The 25,056-nt window shown below is 38.9% G+C and overlaps 1 protein-coding gene across 2 annotated transcripts in view; it reads left to right on the top strand.

Moving 5' to 3' along the window:
* The first annotated feature begins 229 nt into the window (after window positions 1-229).
* The window catches only part of LOC139718960 (NAD(+) hydrolase SARM1-like), a 63,226-nt gene continuing 38,399 nt past the window's right edge, over window positions 230-25,056 (top strand). For both annotated transcript variants that reach the window (XM_071630416.1, XM_071630409.1), the window contains exons 1-2: window positions 230-358; window positions 7,810-9,231. In XM_071630416.1, the coding sequence (XP_071486517.1) occupies window positions 7,864-9,231 (1,368 nt within the window). In that variant the 5' untranslated portion in view covers window positions 230-358; window positions 7,810-7,863. The remainder of the gene's footprint in view (window positions 359-7,809; window positions 9,232-25,056) is intronic.

The following is a 25,056-nucleotide window of genomic DNA, read 5'->3' as shown; positions in this document are numbered from 1 at the left end:
AATACGTCCCCCTCGCATCGTGCTCCTATGGTACACTGATCGTCTGTGCATGGCACCCACTGCAATGGGTTCAACATCACTCCCCGCCCGTTAGTGATCATCTCCTCACACATCTTCCACGGTTTCTGTGGATACTGTGAACTCGATGCGCGAGCGAGCGAGAGCTAGCGAAACGTCGTCAGATGAACTGAGACCCCGATGACCGGCCCCTGGTGGTATCATTAACAGTTAGACAAACCTCAACAGCAGAGGATATCAGATGGTATTGGTAGGGCGTTCTAATGACTTTCTGTTTGCTGCATGTACGTGTGAGCAAACAACGCATTTGAATTCAGCGCCTTTTTGGATGGTGGTAAAGGTGAGTGAACAAAACCATACTCCCGACTACTAGTATTTTGCTGTTTTCTTATGTAGATTACCAATCAAGATAAGAATGTGTGTCAGGAGTAAAGTGGACAGGCGCGTGGGCCAGGCCAGGGAGAGGGAGAGTTGTAATGTAAGTGTGTCTTCGTGACTGTAAAAGTATAATACTCTCCTTGTGTGTTCTACACTGAAGTAGACTAGTCTGGTTAAGTCAACCCTATTGTCTAGTTAGGTAGAATTGGATATCCAGGGATGTCAAGTTCAAAAAAATTTTGTGAGTGAGATTTTCATGACTCGGCATCTCGGTTTGACCGAAAGATCGGTCTGTATCTGTCTGTCGGGGAATGTTCCGCGGAGACTGCGTCTGGCTTCACGGATCCCCTCTGTCTACGGAGGACAGCGTTAGAAATATAAAATGGCAAAATATAAAAGAGTCCTCCGGACAGACGGATCTTTCTGTCTACATCTCGGTATGCTTATGTGCACGCAAGCGAGGGTGTGGGAAGGGTTCCCCCCCCCCCCCCGGTGGCCTCCCACGGTAGTGAGCTTTTTCAATTTTTAGCTCTTAATGGTGCGATCAGGTGCATACTCAAGTAAGTGACTATTTTTTACTTATGTTGGAAGACAAGAGGGAAAAATACGTCTATACCTTCATTTGCAACAATCACTTTAATCTTTTGAGCTATGCTCATTATTGTAGGCCCAAGTTGCAGACTTCGCCCGATGCGTGAGAAAAATGGGTGCCATGCGTGAGATCGTGAGATGGCCCCTAAATGCTTTAGTCTCACACAGAATGCGTGAGACTTGGTAGCTCTGGGATATCAGGATTGCTATGTACAGATCAATCCGTCTCTATCATTTTTTTTAAATACCTCCGCCAAGGAGGGAGGTTATGTTTTCGTAATACTGCTGCGTAGTGTTGGTTTGTTTGTGTGCAAAATAACTTGAAAAGTCGTAGATCTAACACTACGCAGATTCCAAACGGATGTGGATGAGACTTGCAGGAAAGGTTTGAAACTAACACAAAGGAACAGATGATTAAATTTTGGTAGTGATCCGGAAATTTCTAATTCTGTGGATTTTATGAAGGATTTTCGATATTTTGGCAGGTAGGGTCAATGAACTTGGGAGTTCAAGTTGCGCATTTTAAAGGTTTCATACGTGCACTAAAGGGCTCACACGGGTAAATAATTCCCTATAGAGACGTGTGTTAAAATTCAAATTTCAGAAAATTCTATAAAATAGCTGGGAGATATGAGGTGTTTCAGCTTCACTAACCTGGATAAGTGAGATATAACCTTTCATCCATCAAATTTCCAGGGTGGGTTCTTTGGCTCAAATTCTGTTCAAGGGTCCGCAAAGCCAGACTACGAGTTCTTGTCACTCAAAAAATCACCTATTTTCCGTACACGTACCCAATGACATATAGTCCCCTCAAATTCCATCAGAAAAGCTTTCATCCTCCAACCAAAATGCAGTTTGTAGAGGAATTCATACTCAATATCTACAGCTATTCAGTTTTTTGCCAAACTACATAATTAATTTTTCATTAATTTTTTTCTTCATTTATTTTGGTATCTTTGGTACAAATTTGTGAAGGGGTCTGGGACAGTCCATTTTATTTACAGGTGTGAGCCCTAAAGTGCATGCTCTAGCACTGGGGCGAGGCGCACGACGCAGCTGAGGATTTATGACGTAACGAAGGCTTCCATTATTGGGAACCACTTGGGCGATTTTTCAACATGGAAATCACTGATCTCTATGGAAGAGCAAGATCATCGGTGGAAAGTAGCTGCTTGGCGGAGGTCTGTGATCTCAGAGTGCTTTTCTGGTTTTTTACTTTCAAATCGGCTCTCCGTAGTACCGTAGACAAAAGGAGGGGATCCGTGAAGCCAGACGCAGTCTCCGCAGAACATATCCCTGATGTCCAGATACATACTGATCTTTCTAATTTGTCAAAGGAATGCTATGCTGCATGTCCTCATATCTACAGCTGCTCATCATCTTATTTCCCTGCAGTGTGTTGTTGCCATTGTGTGTCGGCTAGACAGAAAAATCTGTCTTGTCTGGAGGAGTTTTTTTTTAAAATTATCATTGTGTGATATTTTACTTTTACCCATTAAATGGCTCTCCAAATTTGTCTTTTTGGTGGCCCAATCATGATCATCAGGCTGCCAAGATTCAAATGGATTGTTCTTTTACTTTTATTTCAGGACACTATAATCACAGATTAAAAGATTTTATTTCTGGTCAAAACAGGCCACCAGACAGAAAAATTGGCATTGAGCCTAGCCCGACCAGATGCTGTGCGCAGTACAGCGACAGGGCTGTGTACAATAGTTAAAGTGTTGAGCCCTGCATTGTGTATTACAAGTCTTCCCCTAGACATATATACTGTAGGGCCTTGACAAAATGTAAAATTAGAAAAAGAGAGAGGGAGAGAGAGAGAGCTATCTTTTACATTTTTCTTACAATTTTCACCATGATACTAATTGTTTTGTTGATTTCCTTTTTGAAAGATGGGCAAATTGGTTGGAATTTGAAAGTATCTGGTCTGTATGTAGAAATGTTATAGGGTGTCTACTACGAAAACAACAAGAGATCACCATCTTGAGACACTTGAAGCTTTTGTGATGGCTGGCCACATTGTCCCAAAAGTTGTAGCTCTGCTGTTGTTGTGAATCTGATGAGTGTACATATGCTTGTGTTCACTGATATTGATATGATACTGATTACTAGTATTTGCAGTTATTCATCATGTGTATTCACGAATGTAGAACACACTCAATTTCTTCTTTTTTTTCTGTTGTGATTTTACCCAGTTCTTGCATAAAGCTTCACTTTAAAAATGCTGAATGATAAAATAGCTGTATGTAAGTGCAACAATATATACATGTGACCGTGCATCACAAAACAAACAAAAAGTCGCACCCCTTGATTTTTCATGAGGACTCAAAAAAGGTGAACGGGTCAGCCAAGTCAATCTTAAGTTTTACATATTTAATAGTACAAAAAGCTATTCTTCTACACATAGGCGGCGGAAGTGGGGGGGGGGGGGGGGGCAGGGGGGCGGCCGCCCCCCAATCCAAAAAGTGGGGGGGCAAAACGCATTTTTGCCCCCCAAAAAAGCCCCCCCCCCAAAAAAAATAATAATAATGATAATAAAAATAAATGAATAAACAAAGAAAATAAAATAATAAAAGGGAAAAAATATGGCTACAAACGGCAGCTTTTGGACTGTAAAATGTCCAAATTTTCAAGCTCGCTCGCTTCGCATCCAGCAGTTGAGCCCAGTGCGCCTCCCCCTTAATTTCTAAAGTGAAAAACATAGCTACAACGGCAGTTGTTGGACTCTAGAATGTCAAAATTTTCAAGCTCGCTCGCTTCGCTCCCTCGCATTGAATCGTTATGCCATTCTCCTAATGTTGCTGACAGTAATTGCCAGTAGTTGCGCCCGATGCCCCCACCCCTTAATTTCCAAAGCGAAAGATAAATATAGCTACAAACGGGAGTTTTGGGACTGTAAAACGCCAAAATTTTCAAGCTCGCTCGCTTCGCTCGCTCGCATTTTATCGTTATGCCACTCTCCTAATGTTGCTGCCAGTAATTGCCAGCATGCAGTTGCGTCCGATGCCCCCCCCCCTAATTTCCAAAGCGAAAGATATAGTTACAAACGGGAGTTTTGGGGCTGTAGAATGTCAAAATTCTCAAGCTCGCTCGCTTTGCTCGCTCGCATTGAATCGTTATGCCATTCTCCTAATGTTGCTGCCAGTAATTGCCAGCAGTTACGCCCGATGCGCCGCCCCATTAATTTCCAAAGTGAAAGATAAAGCTACAAACCCCAGTTTTGGGACTGTAGAATGTCAAAATTTTCAAGCTTGCTCGCTTCGCTCGCTCGCTTCGCTCGCTCGCTTTGAATCGTTATGCCATTCTCCTAATGTTGCTGCCAATAATTGCCAGCAGTTGTGCCCGATGCGCCCCCATTTATTTCAAAGCGAAATATGTAGCTACAATTTAAACTCCAGTTTTGGAACTGTAGAATATCAAAATTTTCAAGCTCGCTCGCTTCGCTCGCTTGCATTTTATTGTTATGCCATTCACCTTATGTTGCTGACAGTATATAATTTGTCGATCGTTTCACACCGTCATTCCATAATCCATGTAAGGAAAACTTACAATGTTCCTCAATGACTGTTGTTGAATGTATCACATTCCGTGATGTATTGTAGTCCCATTATTGCTCACGCACACACGCACAAGCATACAGACCGTCAAAATTACTTTATGGTTCCCCCCATGTTTCGACCCACTGTACGCCACTTTACATATATATATATATATATATATATATGTATATATATATATATATATATATATATATATGTATATATATAATAGATGTGTGTGCGTGTGTGTGTGTGTGTGTGTATGTGTATATTGTGTAACATATGCATGGTCTAATCTTGAGCCCCCTCCAATGTTTGCCCCCCCAATCCAAAACTGCTTCCGGCGCGCCTGCTTCTACATTATCCTTAAGTTTGAGAACATAAAATGAATTGGAAATTGTGTTTTTAGCATTTTTTCTACTACCCTTTTTTGTAGTAGTGTGATCATGTATGTCTTATAGAGGTCCCTTTTCATATCCAGGGTGCTACATAAGCACTTGCCCGATTGCCTGGGGCAAGTAAAAAAAAAAATCAAAGTTGGGCAAGTGTTTTGGAGCAATGAGAAAAAATGCTTGCCCGAATTGGGCAAGCAAAACATTTTTAAGTCACCTTTATTTTGCAACACCTACGTGAAGAAGTCCCAATGCAATCCAACACCAACACTCTATTGAACCAAGTTTGTAACTCCGCACATGTGCTGTTTATTCAAGTGATTGTGTTCTATCAAGCCCTTGACTTTACTTGTGATTTTCTAGATCATTATCTTGTGTCTTTGGACTTTCTTTTCAGGCAAGTAAAATTCATGTTCAGGCAAGTGTTCTGCAACAATTTGAAAACCTGCTTGCCCGACCGGGCAAGTGGTAAAAAATTGTTATGTAGCACCCTGATATCCCTTGCTCACTCTTTACTTTCAACTCTAATAAGTTTTGAAAGGGTGTAATGCTACTGCTATGTTGGCAATGATCATGGACAGAATGTGTTTATATAGCATGCTCAATTTCAGCTTAATCTGATAATCCCTTCATTACCTCCGCCAAGGGAGGAGGTTATGTTTTCGTTACCGTTGGTTTGTTTGTTCGTTCGTTTGTCTGTGCGCAAAACAACTCAAAAAGTAGATAACGGATTGGGATGAAACTTGCAGGAAAGGTTGAGAATGACACAAGTAGCAGGGCAAGTCCAAACTATTTTGCACCAGTAATGCGTGGGACATCACAAGAAGATTTAGCGCTATATTGCACTGCTAAGATTGAAACTTCAAATGTTGGGTTGCTTTTGATAGCTAGTAGGTATCTTCGTTCAAAACAATAGAAATAATGAGAATCACACGTTCAGTATTTAATTTATGCAAATTTATTCTCCAGTAACGCGTGGGACCACAAAGATTGTCCTTTTTTTCTTCTTTTACTTTTATCTCAATTATTGTGAAAATACTTGGTATACTATAAAATCATTACAAACATCTTTTTCTACAACAGTAACTGTACCTGAAACAAAACATTTCAGAAAAAATCATGAAACTGTTTTCACTCAAGGTCAATTATAGAAAGATAGGTATAGTAATGCGTGGGACAAGTAACGCGTGGGACATTTTTGTCACTATGAATATTGTGATGTGAGTTGCACATTTGCTCAGAGAAACTTTAATATGGGGTACTAATTATCTAAATAGATGTATTTCTAATAAATTCTTGCAAATTTCAATGATTTAGACCCACCAGAACAAAAGGTATAATAAAAAAAATATGATATGCCTCTGTTATCCTTTCATTTTTGACATTTGACTTTGAATGTGACCTTGAAAATAGCATGTAATGATCTTTTGTGAATTATTTATCCAAAGTGGAACTTTTCACCAAATTTCACGTCAGAATTCAGAAAATTTAAAAAAATCCCTCAATAATGTGCACATTTCCCATAGAAGACTAAGATTTAGTACGCTTCCATTGACTTGTACACAAATCGTCCCACGCGTTACTAAATTTAATTGAAAATTACAAGTATGAGATTTATCAGACTAACTTTTTATCTCTTGGATATGATTAGGTCCATTGTGAATTTGGCCTTTTGAAAGTTTTAAGTCAATTAAATCATTACCTTTTATGCAAATGAGAAATAATGACCTAAAAAAGTAACGCGTGGGACATGCTAATTTTGGCCCATCCCTCATTTGCATATTTAATGAGTTCAGAAACTTAAAATCACAGTCATGATAACTTGTTAGTCAGACTTACGGTCACCATACTTATTTTCATGAAAAGTTATATATTAAAATGCAGAATATTTGAATGTCCCACGCGTTACTCTAAATTTTAATTTATGCAGATTAATTGATTTATTGCTGGTTATGCGAAAGGATTTTTTTCTTTTTGAAATTCATGTATTTTAACTTCTTAGCTTTAAAATGATACCAAGTTTATGTAGATTGACCCATTTTGAATTTTCAGTCTTGTGTGATCTAATAGCTAGGACTTGCCCAGCAAACGATTAACTTTTGGTAGTGATCCGAGAATTTTGGGGGAAGTTGTGAAGGATTTTGATATTTCGGCAGGTAGGGTCAATGAACTTGGGAGTTCAGGCTGCGCATATTTGGGGTTTGCATGCGTGCACTAAAGTGCGTGCTCCAGTTTCTGCTAGGGTGAGGCGCGCTGTGCAGCTGAGGGTTTATGACATAACAAAGGCTTCTATATTGGGAAATCGGGAGACTTTCAGCACACTAACACTTTCAGCATGCTATAGTAAAAGTACGTATGGGTGGAAATCACTTAAATGGAAGAACAAGATCAGTGATGGAAATGAGCTGCATGCTTGGCGGAGGTCTGCGCTCTCAGAGGGCTTCTCTAGTTGATGTTGCTCCAGTGGTTTATATCCCATTTTTGTCCCATTCATACCACAGCTAGCAAAGCTTCGACCTGTACTTGTACCCTCTTTTCTCAGTTCACACTTTCCAGAGTGTGTGCTTTCTTTCCATTATTTAGATATGTTAAGAGAGTCCATTTGAATTGAGTTATGCATCATTTTAAAGCTTAGAATCTGCTCTTTCAGAATCTGTGCATGTCTGGCGACTTTTTGTTGGTTTTGTGATGCAGGGTCACATGTCATGTGGTACAATGAGTAATATCTTTTAGAATGTGTTTCTAATGTCTGGCACTGCTATTTTTATTTTATCTTTTTTTAGCGTAATTAAACAGATCCTGTTAAAGAATCCCAGTGAAATCCTGTTACTATTGTGATTGATTTGCTTTGCATTGACAAAACCCATATTTGTTTTCATTTCTTGCAGAATGGCAATTGTATTCTCTAGCACTACGAAAGCCAGTACCATATCTTGAGATTAATGGGTGTACATTGCAGTAAGAAAGGAGTCAAAGTTACCACAAACTTGCCACCAAGTGACACTCAGAACTCTACCCCTCCCCCTTCTCAGCTACTGCAAGAAACTATTAAGGAATCTCCACCCTCATCCGCTAACTCGATGACGGAGAATCCCCTTACAGAGTCTTCATTCGAGTACAAGCCCCCTCCAAGGCAGACCAGAACTGTGTGGAGCTCATTCAAGAGGAATCCTGGATCATCATCACCGAAGCGTAGCCGTAGCCTGAGGGTAAAGAAGACCCAGGATGTTGTGACACCGGATACTTTGGACATCCAACCCAACAAGGAGCTGGTGACACGGCTTGGGGATGAAGGAGATGTACATATAGGAGGTAGAGGTGGTAGTTTTAGATCATCCCTGAAACGTAGTGGAAAGTTCAAGAAGATGTCAGGCAAACCAGGATCTCCAGAGTGCTCCTCTCCACCCCCTTCGGGGTACCCTGCTAGGATGGAGAGCACCGTGTCTCTGGCCAAGGATGTGATCCAACAACTGAAGCAGGAATCCACAGAAAAAGTAGTAGAAGCAACCCAGCAACTATACAGGATGGTAGATGATGCTTGGAGCACACCCAAATATGGACGTGATCTCGCCTACAGCATCAGTGATGCCATGCGTGTTGAAGGTGGTTTGGATATCCTTCTCAAGAACTGTAAATCTGATGATAGAGCCCTTCAGTTAAATTCAGCTAGACTCCTTGAGCAAATCATGACTGCCAACAATCGTGACTTTGTAGTGAAGAAAGGATTAGATTCTGTAGTGAAATTAGCTTGCTCTAGGAAAGAGCCCACCCTTCTTCAGATTGGTATGGGTATCCTAGAGAACCTCTTCAAGCACTCAGAAGACACATGCACCAAGGTCATAGACAGGGGTGGTCTGCAAGCTGTGCTGTATAGCTGCCGTATGAGTGACAACATCACCTTGCGACACTGCGCAGCTGCACTGGCCAACTGTGCCATGTATGGTGGCTCCGCCAACCAGCAACGAATGATCGAGTTTCGCACATCAGAATGGCTCTTTCCCCTGGCTTTCAACTCAGACAACAGCATACGTTATTATGCATGTCTGGCCATTGCCGTCCTGGCTTCCAACCATGCTATAGAGAGGCAAGTAGTCAGCTCTGGAACGTTGGACCTAGTGGAGCCTTTTGTGACCACCCATGATCCTGGGGAGTTTGCTAGGAGTGATAAGGCCCATGCCCAGGGAAGATCAGAGGGTTGGCTCACCAGGCTGATGCCTCTCCTGGAGTGCAGTAGGAGGGAGGCCAAGTGCCTGGCAGCTTTCCACTTTGCAATGGAGGCGATCATCAAGAAGGAACAAGGCAGAACTAAGGTGAGCTTTGCTGTATAGTGAACCAAGCATTGTGTCATGCACAATTTTATTCTCAGTTTCTCATTTATGTTGCAGAGGGGGGAAATGTTTAAAACCCTGTTACACACACAACAGCGCGCAGAGCTAACATGTGCCCAAAGTCTTTGGAAATCTGGGTGTACTATGGCATGATTTGTCATTTGTTCAAGATATGTTTTTATACAGTTTACATTGTTACCGTTAGCAGTTTGTTGAGGTACGCTTGGTCTCCAAATATTTGTTAGTGTATGCGTACAATTTTGAACATATGACAATGTACTCTGTACTAATCAATATGTTATGTTGTAGCTCTATGCCGTAATGTGACAAAGCAGCTTATAGTTGGCCATAAATCTCGCGCGACAAACTTCACATTCACAACATTCTCTTAGAAGTCAGATTTTAAAATTTTCCACTTCATTTGTCACATACAAATCTATGTATAAGTAGGAGACAACTGGAAAGAAAAAGCTTTTCGGCTCAAAGGAAGTAGGCCATCATGATCTGATATACATTGTAGGATTGTGTCTTTGTGGGTCTGTGAAAGGGAAAAGGAGAGAGAGGAGAGGAGGTGATTGGATATTAGGACAGAGAAGAGACATATAATTTAGATAGAGAAGAAAGTATCATACAATGTAGTATGTTTTGCTCTCTTAAACTTTGTTGCAGAAAAATTGTGTGACTTGTAAAATTCTTGAGAGAAACAATGAGCAAAAAGGATTGCAAAATATAGTGTATTCAAAGTGCATTTAGTTTGAAATGATTGCCCAGTTTGTGTTGTCAGGTATTAAAATATAGAAAATCAATGATACAATGTAGATGATTGTAAATCATGATGCTTGGCAAAAGGTCAGGAGGGCTTTAACAACTGCACCATGAATTTGCATTGATTGCAAAACACTGGTTTAGAGAACTCAAAATTAAGTACAGTTGAACCTATCTTGTCCGGCCTCCCTTTATCTGGATCTCTCTATTATACGGACACAATCTCGCCGTGATTTTTTTTTTTTTTTTTTTTTTATAATTACGGGTGGAAAGGGGATTCCCAACTCCTTGAGAACTCCTACACAAACACACATGAATTACATATTACTTCCAACGTGATTAACATACATTACATCAAATTTCCTTCCAAATTGCTTACCTTCAGACATTTTAACATCCCCAAACATCCCCAAATCATCGCAAGAATATGGACAGATTATGCGCTCGAGTCCTCTCATATCGCATTGCCACATATAGGTCCATACACAGCCGTCGATATGACTAGATAGACATGCATGGTTTCGAGTCATTGGCTGAGCAACGAATGATATTGAACACTCAAAAATTGTTCACACACAGTACACACACAAAGAGAGAGAGGGAGAGAGAGTGTGGGGAAGAGAGCAACCCAATCGCAATGCGCTATCACTTTTTACCGTGGGCCCGGTACGGTGTTAGGTAATGTAGCTGTCTGTTACTGAGTGTATAACAATGAAAAGGTTGCAGTATACACATTACTACATGTGGTAAAGTTACAATGGGCTACATCAGTACATGTGTATGTATTGTACATGTATAAAGCATTAAGTCTCCCGTATCCGGCCAAATCCCTTATCCGGATGAGCCCTGGTCCCGACTTGTCCGGATACGTGAGGTTCAACTCTAAATTATTTGAGAATATTTCATAAGGATGTCATATTTTGAACAATCATGCTCAAATAGCTCAAAGTAAATAGCTCAAAGTATTGTAATGAAAATGGATGTTACCAGTTATCAATTTGAAAAATTGTAGGCCATCAAAGGACAAGGGTCAAAGGTCAAGTGAAAATGCTCAAATTCCCCTATTACTTGTTTTCCTACTTAAACGATTTAGCTATCCATCCAAATGAAACGTAGTTCAAGGAAAGTAAACACTCAACACATTTGTGACAAACATGTAATTTCAATTTTTTGCCAATTTTGCGAAACTGTTGTCTCACATCGTCAAAAGGTACTCTAGACCTACATGGTATTGGGAGAACCATGTTCAATGGCAGATTCATACCAGTTGCCATATGTAGCAACATTTCTAGTCTGTCTTTATTCTGCTGTTGAGACAGAGATGATCATACGGTTTGTGCTTGGGGAAAACTTTGTGTTTCATACAATGTACTTGTATGAAACATTAGACAAAATGGATTACAGGTTTACATGATTTACACATGAGGGAATACTCTGAAACAAAGCATATTTGATATTTATTTTGAACAGTTATAAGTGACTGATCCAAAATACTCTTTTTGTGTCAGGTTTACTGTATTCTTATGGAGTCCGAGAACAAGGCACTGAGATTCCCTGTTTTAGTCCATCCTGAAATGAGAAGCTTTGAATTTGCATACAAAGCCATCCTGTATCCCATAAAGACTGTTGTTGCAGGTTTAGGTTACAGGACTGTGCAGTGGTACAATGTATAGTTGACAATGTAACACATTACTTGGCCAATGTTCAAGGGGAAGTACACTTTTGTACAAAGCTCTGTATTTTGCCCGGTTCAGCAACCAGTGTATACTACATATTTCCAATTTTTAACACTGCACACTTGTTGCAATGTCATTATGATGATGATGGTAATGATAGCAATAGTAATGATCATGATACAAGGACATGTTCCTTATTCATTATCTTATAAGCAATGATATTTTTATATTATCATGACATCTACAGGGCTTCCAACTCTCACGCATTGAGCGTGAGACTCACGCATTTTGGTCCTTTCTCACTCTAACACTTTATTTCATTTGCATGCATTTCTATTGATCTCACTCATTTTGGCTCCTAAATTATAGCACTGGCCTAGATGGGAGTCTCACTCTCAACTAGTTTCCAGTGTTGGCAGCCCTGCATCTACATGTCTTTAAGGCCCTAATTCGTTCATTGTTCAAACCTTGTAAGATACACCTGTAGTATCAAATGTACACTATTGAGCAAAGTCAATCAAAGGGCCTGTCTGACCAAATATAAAGCATACAGTGTATGTGATGTGTACAAGAAAATTAGATTTAAATGAGTTTCCTTAGCATACACACATTACAAATGTGGGCACATGACTAAAATATTTTGTAAAGCAGTTGAAATGTTATTTGCAACAATATACAAATTGTACCTACAGTAATCATGAGTGAATACAGCCTTCTACAACCTCGAAGACAAAGAAATACACTGGACTAAGATTCACTTACGAGTATGACGTACACAGAACAGAATGATGTTCGGTGTATGGTAGTGTGTACAGTTGTTTTTCTTTGTTTTGGTAAGAGCTTGAAAATAACTGGACAGGTACTGTAGTAAAACATGATGATGGGGTTGAGAGCATGCCAAGATGAGCTGATTTATTAGATTTCAGGTAGGCAAGGTTAAGGGTCGCAGGTTAACCAAGATTCTTAGACTTCACTGTTCACATAATGACCCCAGAAATGTGTGAAAGCAATCAATCAGCTTGGTAGAAGATGGGATCAACATGCCCTGTAACAGAGCAGTTCACTTGATAGGATATAATCTCCAATAAGAGGAACCCACAGAATATTTTTTTTTCATCCACAATGAGATGCTTTCTTGTACAACACCCATGTATCTGTTTTGTGGCCCTACATGTAGTTTTTCTGTGACATGCATGTATGGTAAAAGGTATGATGATGGAAATCTACACCTGTAACACAGAGCAGTCCAATACTGTTGTTCATCGCTGTTGAAGCTACAATGTACAGTCAGTTAAAAAAAAAACTACGCTCACATACAAAGATTCTTATGAATAGATCAAGATGGCCTGTTTTTTGCTGTCACAGGTTATTGTTACATAGTACGTTCAATTTTTACTGTAAGTTTATTGTCAGCTTTTATGAATGAAAAGTAAATCAATTTGTAGATGTGAAATACAGACAGTAGATACCATACGTAGCATGCACACATAATTTCAAGCCACAGAGTGAGTGTGGCACAATGGTACTTACCATACCATGTATACAGTATGTAATTTGATTACACTGTTTGTTACTACTCACAATGTTTGATCAAGACTCTGATACAATTTCCACTCCCATCACATTTGCATGGGATTGTTTACTTGTATGCTAGTTATAAGTGGGTCCATGGTCTATGGTTGTAAAACTGGTAAACTGGCAGCTCGTCTACAACCACACTGTCCACTGTTTACCTAGTCTAATGCCATCTCGTCTAAACTCGCTTCGTCTACTACCAACTTGTCTACTACCAACTCGTCTACCAACCATTTTGTCTAAATGCCAATTAGTCTAATTGCCATTTCGTCTACTAACCATTTATTCTAATCTCTAATTTGTCTATTACAGTCACATTTCGTCTAATACCCATTATGTCTATTGACCATTTCGTCTATTAATCATTAGGTCTATGAATGAAATAGTCTACAGCTCATTTTGTCTAATAGCCAGTTGGTCTACATCCACCTTGTCTATACTCAATTAGTCTAATAACCAGTTAGTCTACTCCCAACTGGTCTACTCCCAACTTGTCTACTCCCAACTCGTCTACTCCCAACTGGTCTACTCCCAACTGGTCTACTCCCAACTGGTCTACACCCAACTCGTCTACACCCAACTGGTCTACTCCCAACTGGTCTACTTGTTATATAGGTTTTTTTTTGTCTACTCCAAACTCCTTACGTAAGTCTACTTCATCTAGTTTCCTTTCCCATTGAAATAGGTTGAACACGCTTGGTGCCCCATTCGGTTTACATTTTTTGTTCTAATTATGACTTTTTATAAAAAGAATAATGTCACAGTGTGAAAAACTTGCTGTGTTGTGGTGCTGGATGTGTAATTATATGCGTGCATCCGGTGTCAATCCAACTACACCCACACATCATGTGCCTTTACTTGTGTACCAAACGCGACGAAATATTACTCGATAATTCCTCATTCGGGATCCCGCCAAGATCGCTGCATGCATGGACGGGGGTGGACGGGGTGGGCGGTCGAAATGTAATTCTGTTTCGTATGACTGACAATTCGTTTGTGATGGAGGATTGTAACTGAGCTAGTTTATTATTATTTAGTTATTTTACGGCCAGGATGTTAACTGGATAGTTGTGTCTCACCATTAATATGTCTTTATATTCAACACGTGCGGAATAATTAACAACTTTAAAGAATAGACTATTATTGATTTTTGTACGTACCAGGGCAGGGTTATGAATAGTTCGTGACAGTGAGACGGACTGCACACTAGGCAAAGTGGTATATTCATTATTAGCATGACCAGATGGGAATGATCAGTTTGGGTAAATTGTTGAGAGTATACCAGTTGGGAGTAGACCAATATTTAGTGTAGACGAGTTGGGAGTAGACGAGTTGGGAGTTTTGTAGACCAGATGGGAGTAGACAAGTTGGGAGTAGACGAGTTGGGAGTAGACCAGATGGGAGTAGACCAATTGGGTATAGACCAGTTGGGTGTAGACCAGTTGGGAGTAGACGAGTTGGGTGTAGACGAGTTGGGTGTAGACCAGATGGGTATAGACCATGTTGGGTATAGACGAACTAAGGGTTGGACGATATGATAACTAGACAAAGTGAATGTAGACGAGATGACTTGTAGACGAGGTGGGAGTAGACAAAGTGGCAGTAGGCGAAATGGATATTAGACGACATGACAAGTAGACATTGTGAGTATAGAGATCAATTGCTCAGTAGACGAAATGCTCCTTAGACGAGTTGGGTATTAGACAGTACGGGTAGTGGGCAAAGTGACTATTAGACAATATGTGTACTAGACAAAACAAGTTGTAGACCAAATGGGTATTAGACGAATCGGTAATAGACGATTTGCCAGTAGACCAATTGGAAAATAGACAGAGTGGCTGTAGACGAGGTCACTATAAACCGTAAAGCTGGTCCTTACAGTCTAAGGAGTCAGTGAAAGACAAGTGATTAGAGCCTGTAGGGAGTCCGGATCACAAAATTTTCAATGCTAAGTGGACTCACTGTTTTGAGGGGGAAAAAATAGAAACTATACTTTGTAGTAAAGATTTGATATGATATCCTCTTCTACTTACATGGACTTTATTGTCCCATACAGAAGTTCATGATAAACAACTTTCAATATTATGCATAGTATTAAGCCCTGATGAATTGCTCATCAGTGACATAATTGACAGTCGTAATGTTAGTTTTCTAGAGCCATTCCTTATGTATTAGTGCTACCTTGAAATGCTAGTGTCTTAAAATATTTTTTATTGTTTTGAGTGATCTGTCTGCAACTGTGTGCAGTACTGTCGAGGTCCTGCAGAAAAATACAAAATGTTTCGTACATAATGCAGATGCTGAGCATTGTGAAATCATGCAAAACTGTCCATGAGTCTCATTTGTCACTGTCCCAGAGTACCCACAGTATACCTTTGAATGACATTGTGAGTGACTTTGTCTGCATTTATAAATCACCTTTGTTTGAAACATGTTTCAATAGCCGCTGTCAAAGCATGTTTGCAACTTGTTTAGGCCTTTCAGATAGCATTTCTCGAATTGTTGCATTTATCATCTCTCCTGCGAGTCAATGGGTTACTCCTTGTTGAGCACTGTGCAGCTCCATTGCATTGTTTGACCCAAGGAGCAGAGATCATTGGTACATTGTACATGTAGTTGGCATGGGTAGGGCTGAGATACACGTATTTCTCATCTCTAGAGAAATGCGCTTCTGACTCAAACGCACTTGAGATCACACTTCTTTCGGCATTTCAGACAGGCCTATCTAATCCCATGAATCAAAACAACTCATTTATAAATCAATTGCCTAAATCTCTGTCAAAGTCATTTGGAAACCTTAATTCCATGCCAGAAGTGAGTTGATAGATACACCCTTTGGTTGACATTCAAAATCTGTCTACTTCTCGTTGGATTTGTCATATCTTCTTACATCTCATGGATTTTGTAAATCTGTTTGGATGTGTGACTAACAAGATTTCTGTGAAGGGGAAGGGTATATTGTGAGGTAAACATGTGGTGTATGCTGTAAGTATGACGGTGAATCAGAGAGTAGTAGATTTTGTCTGTTGAGGCTATTATTAATAGAGGAGAATGAAACTGAAATTATGTAAATTGACTGAATGCAGCAACAGTAGTAGAACAGATCAGTGAAAGTTTGATGAAAAATCAGACAATCTACAATGAAGTTACAAATTCTTGAAGTTTTGGTGCTACCATGGCTGGATGAGAAGACTGTTAGATATGATGAAAATTTGAAGAAAATTTAACTTTCATTTTCACTTTCAAGCATAATGGAAGAGTATTCAACTACACAAACTGTATAGAAGCTTAATGTGCAGGGTAAAATATATATTACCCTGGACATACACTGTACAGGAATGTGTACATTTCATTAAAAAAAAAAATGAAATTTTGTGAAATTGTTGGAAATCAATACATGACGTCACACTCTTTTGTAGTCTTCTCATTCAGCAACAGCTGCACCGAAACTTTAAAATTGTATAAATATGACTTTGAGTTGATTGTCCAATTTATGTTAAATTATACCCCCACCACACTAAGTGTGAAGGGGGTATACAGGAATCACAGTGATGTTGGTTGGGCGGTCGGGCGGTCGGGCAGTCGGGCGTGTGGTCGGTCGGCCGGGCGGGCGGGTGAGCGGTCGGGTGGGTGGGCGGTCGGTAGGTCGGTCGGTCTGTTGCAAAATCTTGCGTCGCGAACTCCTCCTATAGTTTTGAAGCAATTTAAATGAAACTTAGAGTAAATGATGATATTGAGGTATATATGTGCAAGACATGTTTTTTGTGTTTGTCGGACAATGTGTTGCCATGGTAACCATAATTTTACCAAAACCTTGTGGATTGAATAACTTCCATAGTATTTAAAGGACAAGTTCACCTACATAGACAAGTGGATTGAGTGAATGCAGGAATATTAGTAGAACACATCAGTGAGAGTTTGAGGAAAATCGGACAATCCGTTCAAAAGTTATTAATTTTTGAAGTTTCTGCTTAGTCACGGCTGGATGAGAAGACTACTACAGTTTGTGATGTCATATGAGTACAACGATATAAAGAAAGTGTAAAGAAAATTCAACATATTCTCACTTTTCTCACATAGCAAAATAACACTTGACTTCTCTCTTTCAGAAGTCAGGGGGAATAATATTACCCCGAACATACATCAGTAACAAGTCGAAGAAATGTGCACTTTATTCAAAAAGTCAAGTTTCGTGAAATTCTCTTTTTATTTTCCTTATGTCGTTTTACGCATGTGACATCATATACTGTAGTAGTCTTCTCCTCCAGCAGTGATTGTGCAGATACTTTAAAAATTCATAACTTTTGAACGGATTGTCGGATTTTCCCCAAACTTTCACCAAAACCAAATTTACCAAAACCTTGCAGATCGAATAACTTTTCCATTTTTCAAGCAATTAAAGTCAAATTTAGTATGTATCATAATCTAGAAGTGAAGTTTTGCAAGACACCAATGTGTTAGTTTAAGGAAACTGTGTTGCCATGGTAACCACTCATCTTTGTATCAAAATAAACCAAGCTATGAAGGTCAAATTTGGTGCGTATGATGGTCTTTACGTGTAGTGATGCTGGGGAAAAGCATGTTTCCATTTTCTGTAAGTTTTATACTCAATGTCAACTCTGTAAGTGTACAGTAAATTGAAATTATTCTGTTTCCAATTCGACAAGTGGACAAACTTGGTATTAACATCATTGCCCCCATGATATCACATATATAGCAACACAAGGGGTGGGGGTATTAATCACCTTCAGTGATCATTCTAATTTTTACTGATGTTTTCTTCTTTATTAATTGCTGCATTTATTCAGTGCGCATGTACATGTTTGGGTTTCGTTTTTCTTTAAAGTTTGCTGATTCACCATGCTACCAAGTGTCATCTTTAGAATATCTCTGTGGAAACTGAGTTGTCTAGTAAAAGAGGGCGGTGAACTGTAAGATGAGAGCTTTCTTTTAATTCAAACAAGGAAAGAGGGAGGATTTGATTTTTAGTAAATCCTGGCATTTTAATGCTTTTCAGTATGTATTCCCCTAAATTATGTTATTGTGATGATGATGGCAGTGAAATAGTCCTACAAATTGTAGCCTAACAACACTTCATTAAATTGTTCTCTCCCACATTGTGTAAATCAATGTGAATTAGTCTTCATACATGATCTGGTTGTGATGAAATTCTTATGCCGACTGTTAACCCCCCCCCCCCCCCCCAAAAAAAAAAAAAAAAAAAAGTTTTCTCAAAGCTGGAAGAGGCTTACCTTTGGTACTCTAAACTTTATGTACAATGTTGCAATATCAAACACATTTATTGAACACAGAACACATTGGTGGGCTCTCTTGCACAATCTCTGCAAAATTATACAATGTAAGTCTGAGTCCTGCGGAGATAGAAATTACCAAAATTAGAGGCATGCTGCAGTGATACCATGCTGTACAACTGTAGTAAGATCTCTTACATTGTACAGCTGTAGTTTGTTTTTCAATTATGCATGCAGTGTATAATGTACAAGATTTGTACACTTCCTGAAACATGAGAGGTGATGTCTGCATACACAACGGTTGAAACTTTGGATACCACTGTTCAGTATGGTTGGAAAGAGTCCAATAATCTATACTGATGAAGTGTACTGTATGATACACTTTGTAGGCAGGCAGTTGTTAGTGTCAGAGCAAGTCTTACCATAGATCTGTCATATTCTGTTTGAACAGGAAATAGAGTGTCTGGAAAACCTTAAGGGCAGTAAAGGGAGTTATCATTGTAGCTTTGCATTGATTTGCTGGACGTAGCTTCTCTTGGGATAGATTAATCACTGTTACTTTCATGTTTATTTTCTGAACCTGGCAGTGTTAAGATCTGAGATATTGTATGTGCAGTTTCATGAAGAAGAAATATAGCCGAGGCTATGCGAAGTTCCTCAAAGCTTTGAATACCAGTACAATGTAGGTATTATCTGGGAGTGAATTTTTCTTGGAATGAAATCGAGAATTATTCATGTGTTGGCCCACCTAATGCATTGCAGAGCAGCTATAAACATTAATACTTACTGTAGACATCATTCTAACAAAATAATAAAAGAAGAGTGGTTGACTCTTTCTTGAACTGTACATGTCGTCAAATCTTAATTATTGATGCAATTACTAATGCTGTCACTAATATCTAGTCATGCACCATCATTTGATTTATCCATGATCTTTAATAGCCACATCATTATTTTTTTTTCAATTTCTTTATAGATGTTGTATTTCCATTCATTATGTAGATGCACTCAGAATTAGACATTGTGACTGAAGTACATTAGCAACCTACAATGTACTACAGTTACATGTCATTCAAGTTTTTTTTTGTTTGTTTAAATGTAAACATTAATTTTGCAGTAGAATGTAAATAGCAGGCATTTATATTGTATGTTTTAACCATTTATGGCTAGACTTGCAGCATATATATACACACAGTAAAGTCTCATGAAAAAATTCCTATATGAAATTTTCTTTTATTTCATCTTGTATGATTTCTTTTCAAATGAACGCGGAACTATTTGCAGTGGTTAGGAAAAACAAACAAAACCAACATACAGTGTACAAGTACGTATTTGAAGTACATGTGTACATCATCTGTGATATATACAATGTAGTTGCTGTTTGTTCATCAGCAAATTGCATCCATAATGAAGGGAAAAAAATGAATTGAAAAAGAAATCTAAACAAATAATTCATGCATCTGGCAATTTTATAATTTTGATGACTAGCAGTGCTACCAGTATTCCAGAGCTAAGATATGGTGGCTGTAAGTAGTAGAGTTTTAGGTTTTGGTTTCAGGTCATACACCATAGAGGAAGGAGAAAAAAAGGCCAGTATCTGCATACGCATTGCTATCAGGCCACTCCGCTTTGCTCAGTGCAATCAGCAGAGGAAATCAATATAATCAGAGGACCTCTGACAAAAAGTGGGCAGCAGCAGCATTGAATATGACCTGGGTCCATGCGCCATGGCAGTTGAATTGAACCAGTAATACTGTTTGCATGATTGAAAATGTGCAAATTCTGAACAAGATTTCCAAGGCAGAGACTGTCATTTACTGTATATCATTTCATTCTGTCTGTCTTGGCAGAGTTGGCTGCTCTCTCATACACAGTGTAGTCTGAATGTGATAGTGGAGATCATCAGTGCTTGTGGTTGCTAATTGCCTGCTAATGGAATTGCATCATAGCATGTGCTGTGTATCATGATCATCATTTACAGTAACTGTATTTTACCTCAGTGGAAGCAACATCAGATATATGTGTACATTCCTCTAACAAAATTGAACATGATTTGATTAATAAAAGAAGGTGACATCAGTAAAGCCGTATCAAATTTCAGCTTGCATGCATTGTCATGTCAATTGTAGCTGTGATGAAACTCCTGTATACATTCCCAGGGCTATACAGTTTGAAAAAAAAAAAAAACAACACAAAAATCCCTACTCTACTTAATATACTGCAGTAATTGCATAAAGTGTCTAATACTTAAAGGGCCATTCGTTCATGTACATTACCAGGCGATAACAAAACCCAACAAAATCCATCTTCACCAAACAGGCAATTACAGAATCTTTAGGTAAGTGCCTCATACAATTGCCCATAGTTTGGGCTCATGTAACAATGACATTATAAAGTTGGTTTAGACAAAGTTCTGCTCAGTGCTGTATTCCTGTAACATGTACCCACCAGGAATAAGGAATTTGTTTGACACATTGTGTTGCTGGTCATTATCTTGTCCCTGGTTCTGTGAAAATGTATTCTGGTGTTATTACTTTGCTACTTTACATTAACGATCACGGGCGGATCTAGCTTTTTGCTAAAGGGGGAAGGGTTTGACCAAATGACAAGCAAAAAAAGAAAAGAAAAAAAGCTCTTCACATTTTTGCTGTTGGCCTGAGCCTGAGACAGAGTGTTGGAAATTGTATACTGTGTGGCTCTGCACACATGATGGTGTTTTTTATGCACATCGCCTTTTCACTTGGCAGCCCAAGGGGGGGGGGGGGGAGGGGGCTACCCCCCCCCCATCCGCCACTGACAATTTGACACCAAGCAGTGGCATCATACATTATCACTCAACCTTTTCCCCAAACAGCAGCTTGAACTGTTGTGTCCTAGCAACCCCCCCATATAAATATAATATTGTGTAAGCTGTTATTTTCGCGAGGGTTTAATCACAGTCCGATTGCGAATTTAACAACATGTGAAAATGTCCCCATACACTTCGTTGATAGAGCATTTACATAAAGGTTGGCGTCGATTCGTGAAAACAACATCTCGCGAAAATGTGTATGACCTCGTCATCCGCGAAAATATCTGTAAACGAAAATAACAGCGTACCCTCCAGTACACTCAGTGCAACTGACATCATATCAGACACGACAGTGAGGAAATAGAGTAGAAAAAGAGATACTGGTAGATGCATTTTGACAAAAAATAAACAAACAAACCAATATTAAAACGAAATAGAAAGCAGTCAGAACAAACTCTCTTAAGTGAAAATGAAACAATTAAGAGGCAATTTCAAGCACACTGCCCCTGGCAGCCAGAAAGAATTTAAGACTGTTGGTTACTTGTGTTCGAAAAAGCAAAACATATTACAACCTACATCGAGGTGCACACACACACATTGTATGCAATTCCCACTTCATGCATCATACAGTGTTGTGCCAAGCACGAAACATAGAAATTGCTTGTGGATCCGTATAATCTGGAGTACACAACGTGCAAACAGCACACACTCACACAGAAATTTACGGACACATGTGCATATATATCCAAACTTGTATTCCAGTCTGAAAGGAACATCTCAGTTTTGATTAAATTTTTCAGTGATATTCAGATGGGGAGATCCTCCCCTCCAATTGCCCTAGTATAACCTGAAGGTACATTGTACTAGTTGTCATGCCTGCTTGCCCTTTTGCTGTGTAGTGTTGCTGTGTGGCTGTATTTCTAGCAAAGTCAGCCACATACATGTAATTCTGTATACAATACAGATGTAGAAGAGGATGTGAAGACTATTGTATGATAATTTTCAAATTATCACATGGTATCTTTGGGAATGAGAGATATCAACTACAAATTTTCTCAAGTCTTTTCTTGACTGCCCTATAAATGCAGACATAGTTGAAGACGCATGTTGCACTACAATATATTTTGTGTGTATGGTGAAAGTTCATTAATTATCTGTGGGTAATTAGTTGTTTGAGGAAACCGTATTATTGAAGCTGGTTTTACTAGTTACAGGTCAATGTTCATGGCAAGGAACTTGATGGTGTGAAGAAACATGCTTAAAATGTACTTTAACTGTAAACGCAGGTCCAAAAGTATCCTCATTAACTATGCCATTAGCAATTTTAGGAATATGTGCAGAAAACTGTAGTCTCCAACAGGTGAAAAAGGTATATGCCAACAATGGAACATAAATCTAAATTTTCTCCTAACAAAATCAATGTCAGACATTGCACATTCCTGTTAAAAGTGTGATGTATGTATTTCATTAATTTTTTTTTTATTTCATTCATTTATTTGTCAAAATATAAAGCAATATATACAAGTCATAATAGAGAAAATGTTACATTAAAGACATCATTGTCATGTTACTAGACTTTATTCAGTCATGAATATCATACACGTAGGTACAGTACTGTGGCCTTTCTCAAGTTCATCAATCACTTTAATACTGCTTTGCCACATACAATTGGTGTAATGATATAGCAGGCTGTGTGTTCTCAAGTCATCTGCATTCCATCTGTCTCTTTGTCTATCCTTCACAATCCATAATCATATCTCAAGTTATGATTTAGGTAATGCCATTTTAAGTTCTATGTATTAAAATAACCAGAACAAATCAAGCTACACTATATAGTGCATATTAGTATTTGTGCAACCATTACAGTAATTGATGTTGGTATTGCCATGGTACCATAACTAATACAACATGTGCCTTTTGAACCATCATTATCATCATCATTATCATTGATTCTTGGCTGAGACTTGACCAAGAATATCACTAGTGAAAATTTGGTAAGTTCATATCTTTGTCTGATAGTATTGTGCAGTGTTAAAGGCTAATCTTAATGATAATGCCCACACTCACACACACACACACACACACATCAACTTACTGTATCATATTGATTACATTTCTTGTGAGAGAACACTTAGAGTCGTTATATCAAGCTGTCTTTGTTATATTAACTCTTTATGTGCCATGGTGGCAACCCCTGTGTGCCACGTTATTCTAGGACACAAAGGTAGACATGCTTTGAGAAAGAATTCTGTTTTTCCAATGTGTATAACTTCTACAAATTTCTGTTGAGCTGGACATAATAGTGAGCAAAGTTAAGAGGAAAGCCAAACTTTGCTTTGATATAAATTGCATGACAAATCTATTTTCAATTTTTCTTTGAATGACCATTTTGCAACATTACTGTGACGGCATGACTTTTGCATATAAAACCGTGACAGAAACTTAGAATGAACACGCAAATCTAGTTGGGAACACCGCTTGATAGTCAATCACCACATAGAATGCAAGCCGTATGTGAGAGGAACAAAAGCGGGAGAAACGCTTTCATTGTTCCGCGGGATTTCTAGCTATTTATCGATCGGTTTTGGCGGCTTTGTTTGTTGAGCAGTAATATGCGAAGTTGGCACGCCGTCGACTGAGTCGGACGTGCGAACTTGGCACATAAAGAGTTAAAGCATATGCCAAGCAGGTTAATAGGAATAGAGCATTCATTATTTTCTTTTCTTCAAATCATGTACTATTCTCTTATAGTGAATAGGTCAAGCATAAAATGCTTTGTAATTACTTAAATTGCATTGTACATGAGCCAAAAAAAAGAAATTGTGCTATTCTATTTCACCTTGGCCAGTGGCCTTGGTGAAACAAAACAGCACTTGGTATAATTTAGTATTTTTCGTTCTATAATCAAGTATATGATGCATGATAGAGCATGCACTATTTGTGTAGTATGGCACAATGTACCTGGTTGATACCAGGGTATTGATACCAGGGGTCGGCATCATTTCCTCATTTCTCTTCAAGTACTGCAAGTGGGTGGATTACTTAACCAGGTTGGCACCCTGCTTTTTACGATGAATGAGTGAAGTGGAATCTTTTATATGCATGAGTTGTGGCTATTAAAGCTCACTCATGAATGAGGAACAGAGTGTCTTGCTTCCTAAGGGCTGATTTCATGGAGCATGCGAATGATTTGTTAGGGATGGGAATGTTGAAAAAATGGCAGAGTCCGACATTCGTATTAGTCTCCAAAAGAACGCCAAACCTTTGCAGGGGTTCAGAAGCATCATCAACTTTTTGTGGGTGTCATTATTAGTTCGACAGTGATTTAAAAAAAAAGAAGAAATTTCTTGCACACATTTTCCACACACTGGGTTGTGATTTGCACATGATAAGTTCATGAAAATGTCTTGAAAGCTTCATCATATGCGCACGCACTTCACATGAAAATGTCTTGAAAGCTTCATCATATGCGCACGACCTTCACAAGTGTGCGGTGTTTGCAAAATCTTCGTGAAACCCCAAACAGATCCCAATAGTTTGAAAATTGCCTCTTGTATGTTTTGCAAAATTTGTGAAGTTCTTTCAATTATTCATATAACATATATATATCTACAAATGTTTGCATACCTTTTGAGACAATCTCACAAATGTTTGCCACATGTTTGGGGTAAAATCTGCACCCCTTGACACCTGACCTCTATAAAGCTTGTGGCTGAGGTGTCAGACTTCATTTTAATGACCTCATTTC

Source organism: Diadema antillarum, unplaced genomic scaffold, assembly GCF_040938485.1.
Source record: "Diadema antillarum isolate AM-2024a unplaced genomic scaffold, OU_Dant_1.0 scf00000008, whole genome shotgun sequence".
NCBI lineage: Eukaryota > Metazoa > Echinodermata > Echinoidea > Diadematoida > Diadematidae > Diadema > Diadema antillarum.
The sequence above is the reverse complement of the archived record's forward strand: the minus strand, read 5'-3'. Positions and strand labels throughout refer to the sequence as shown.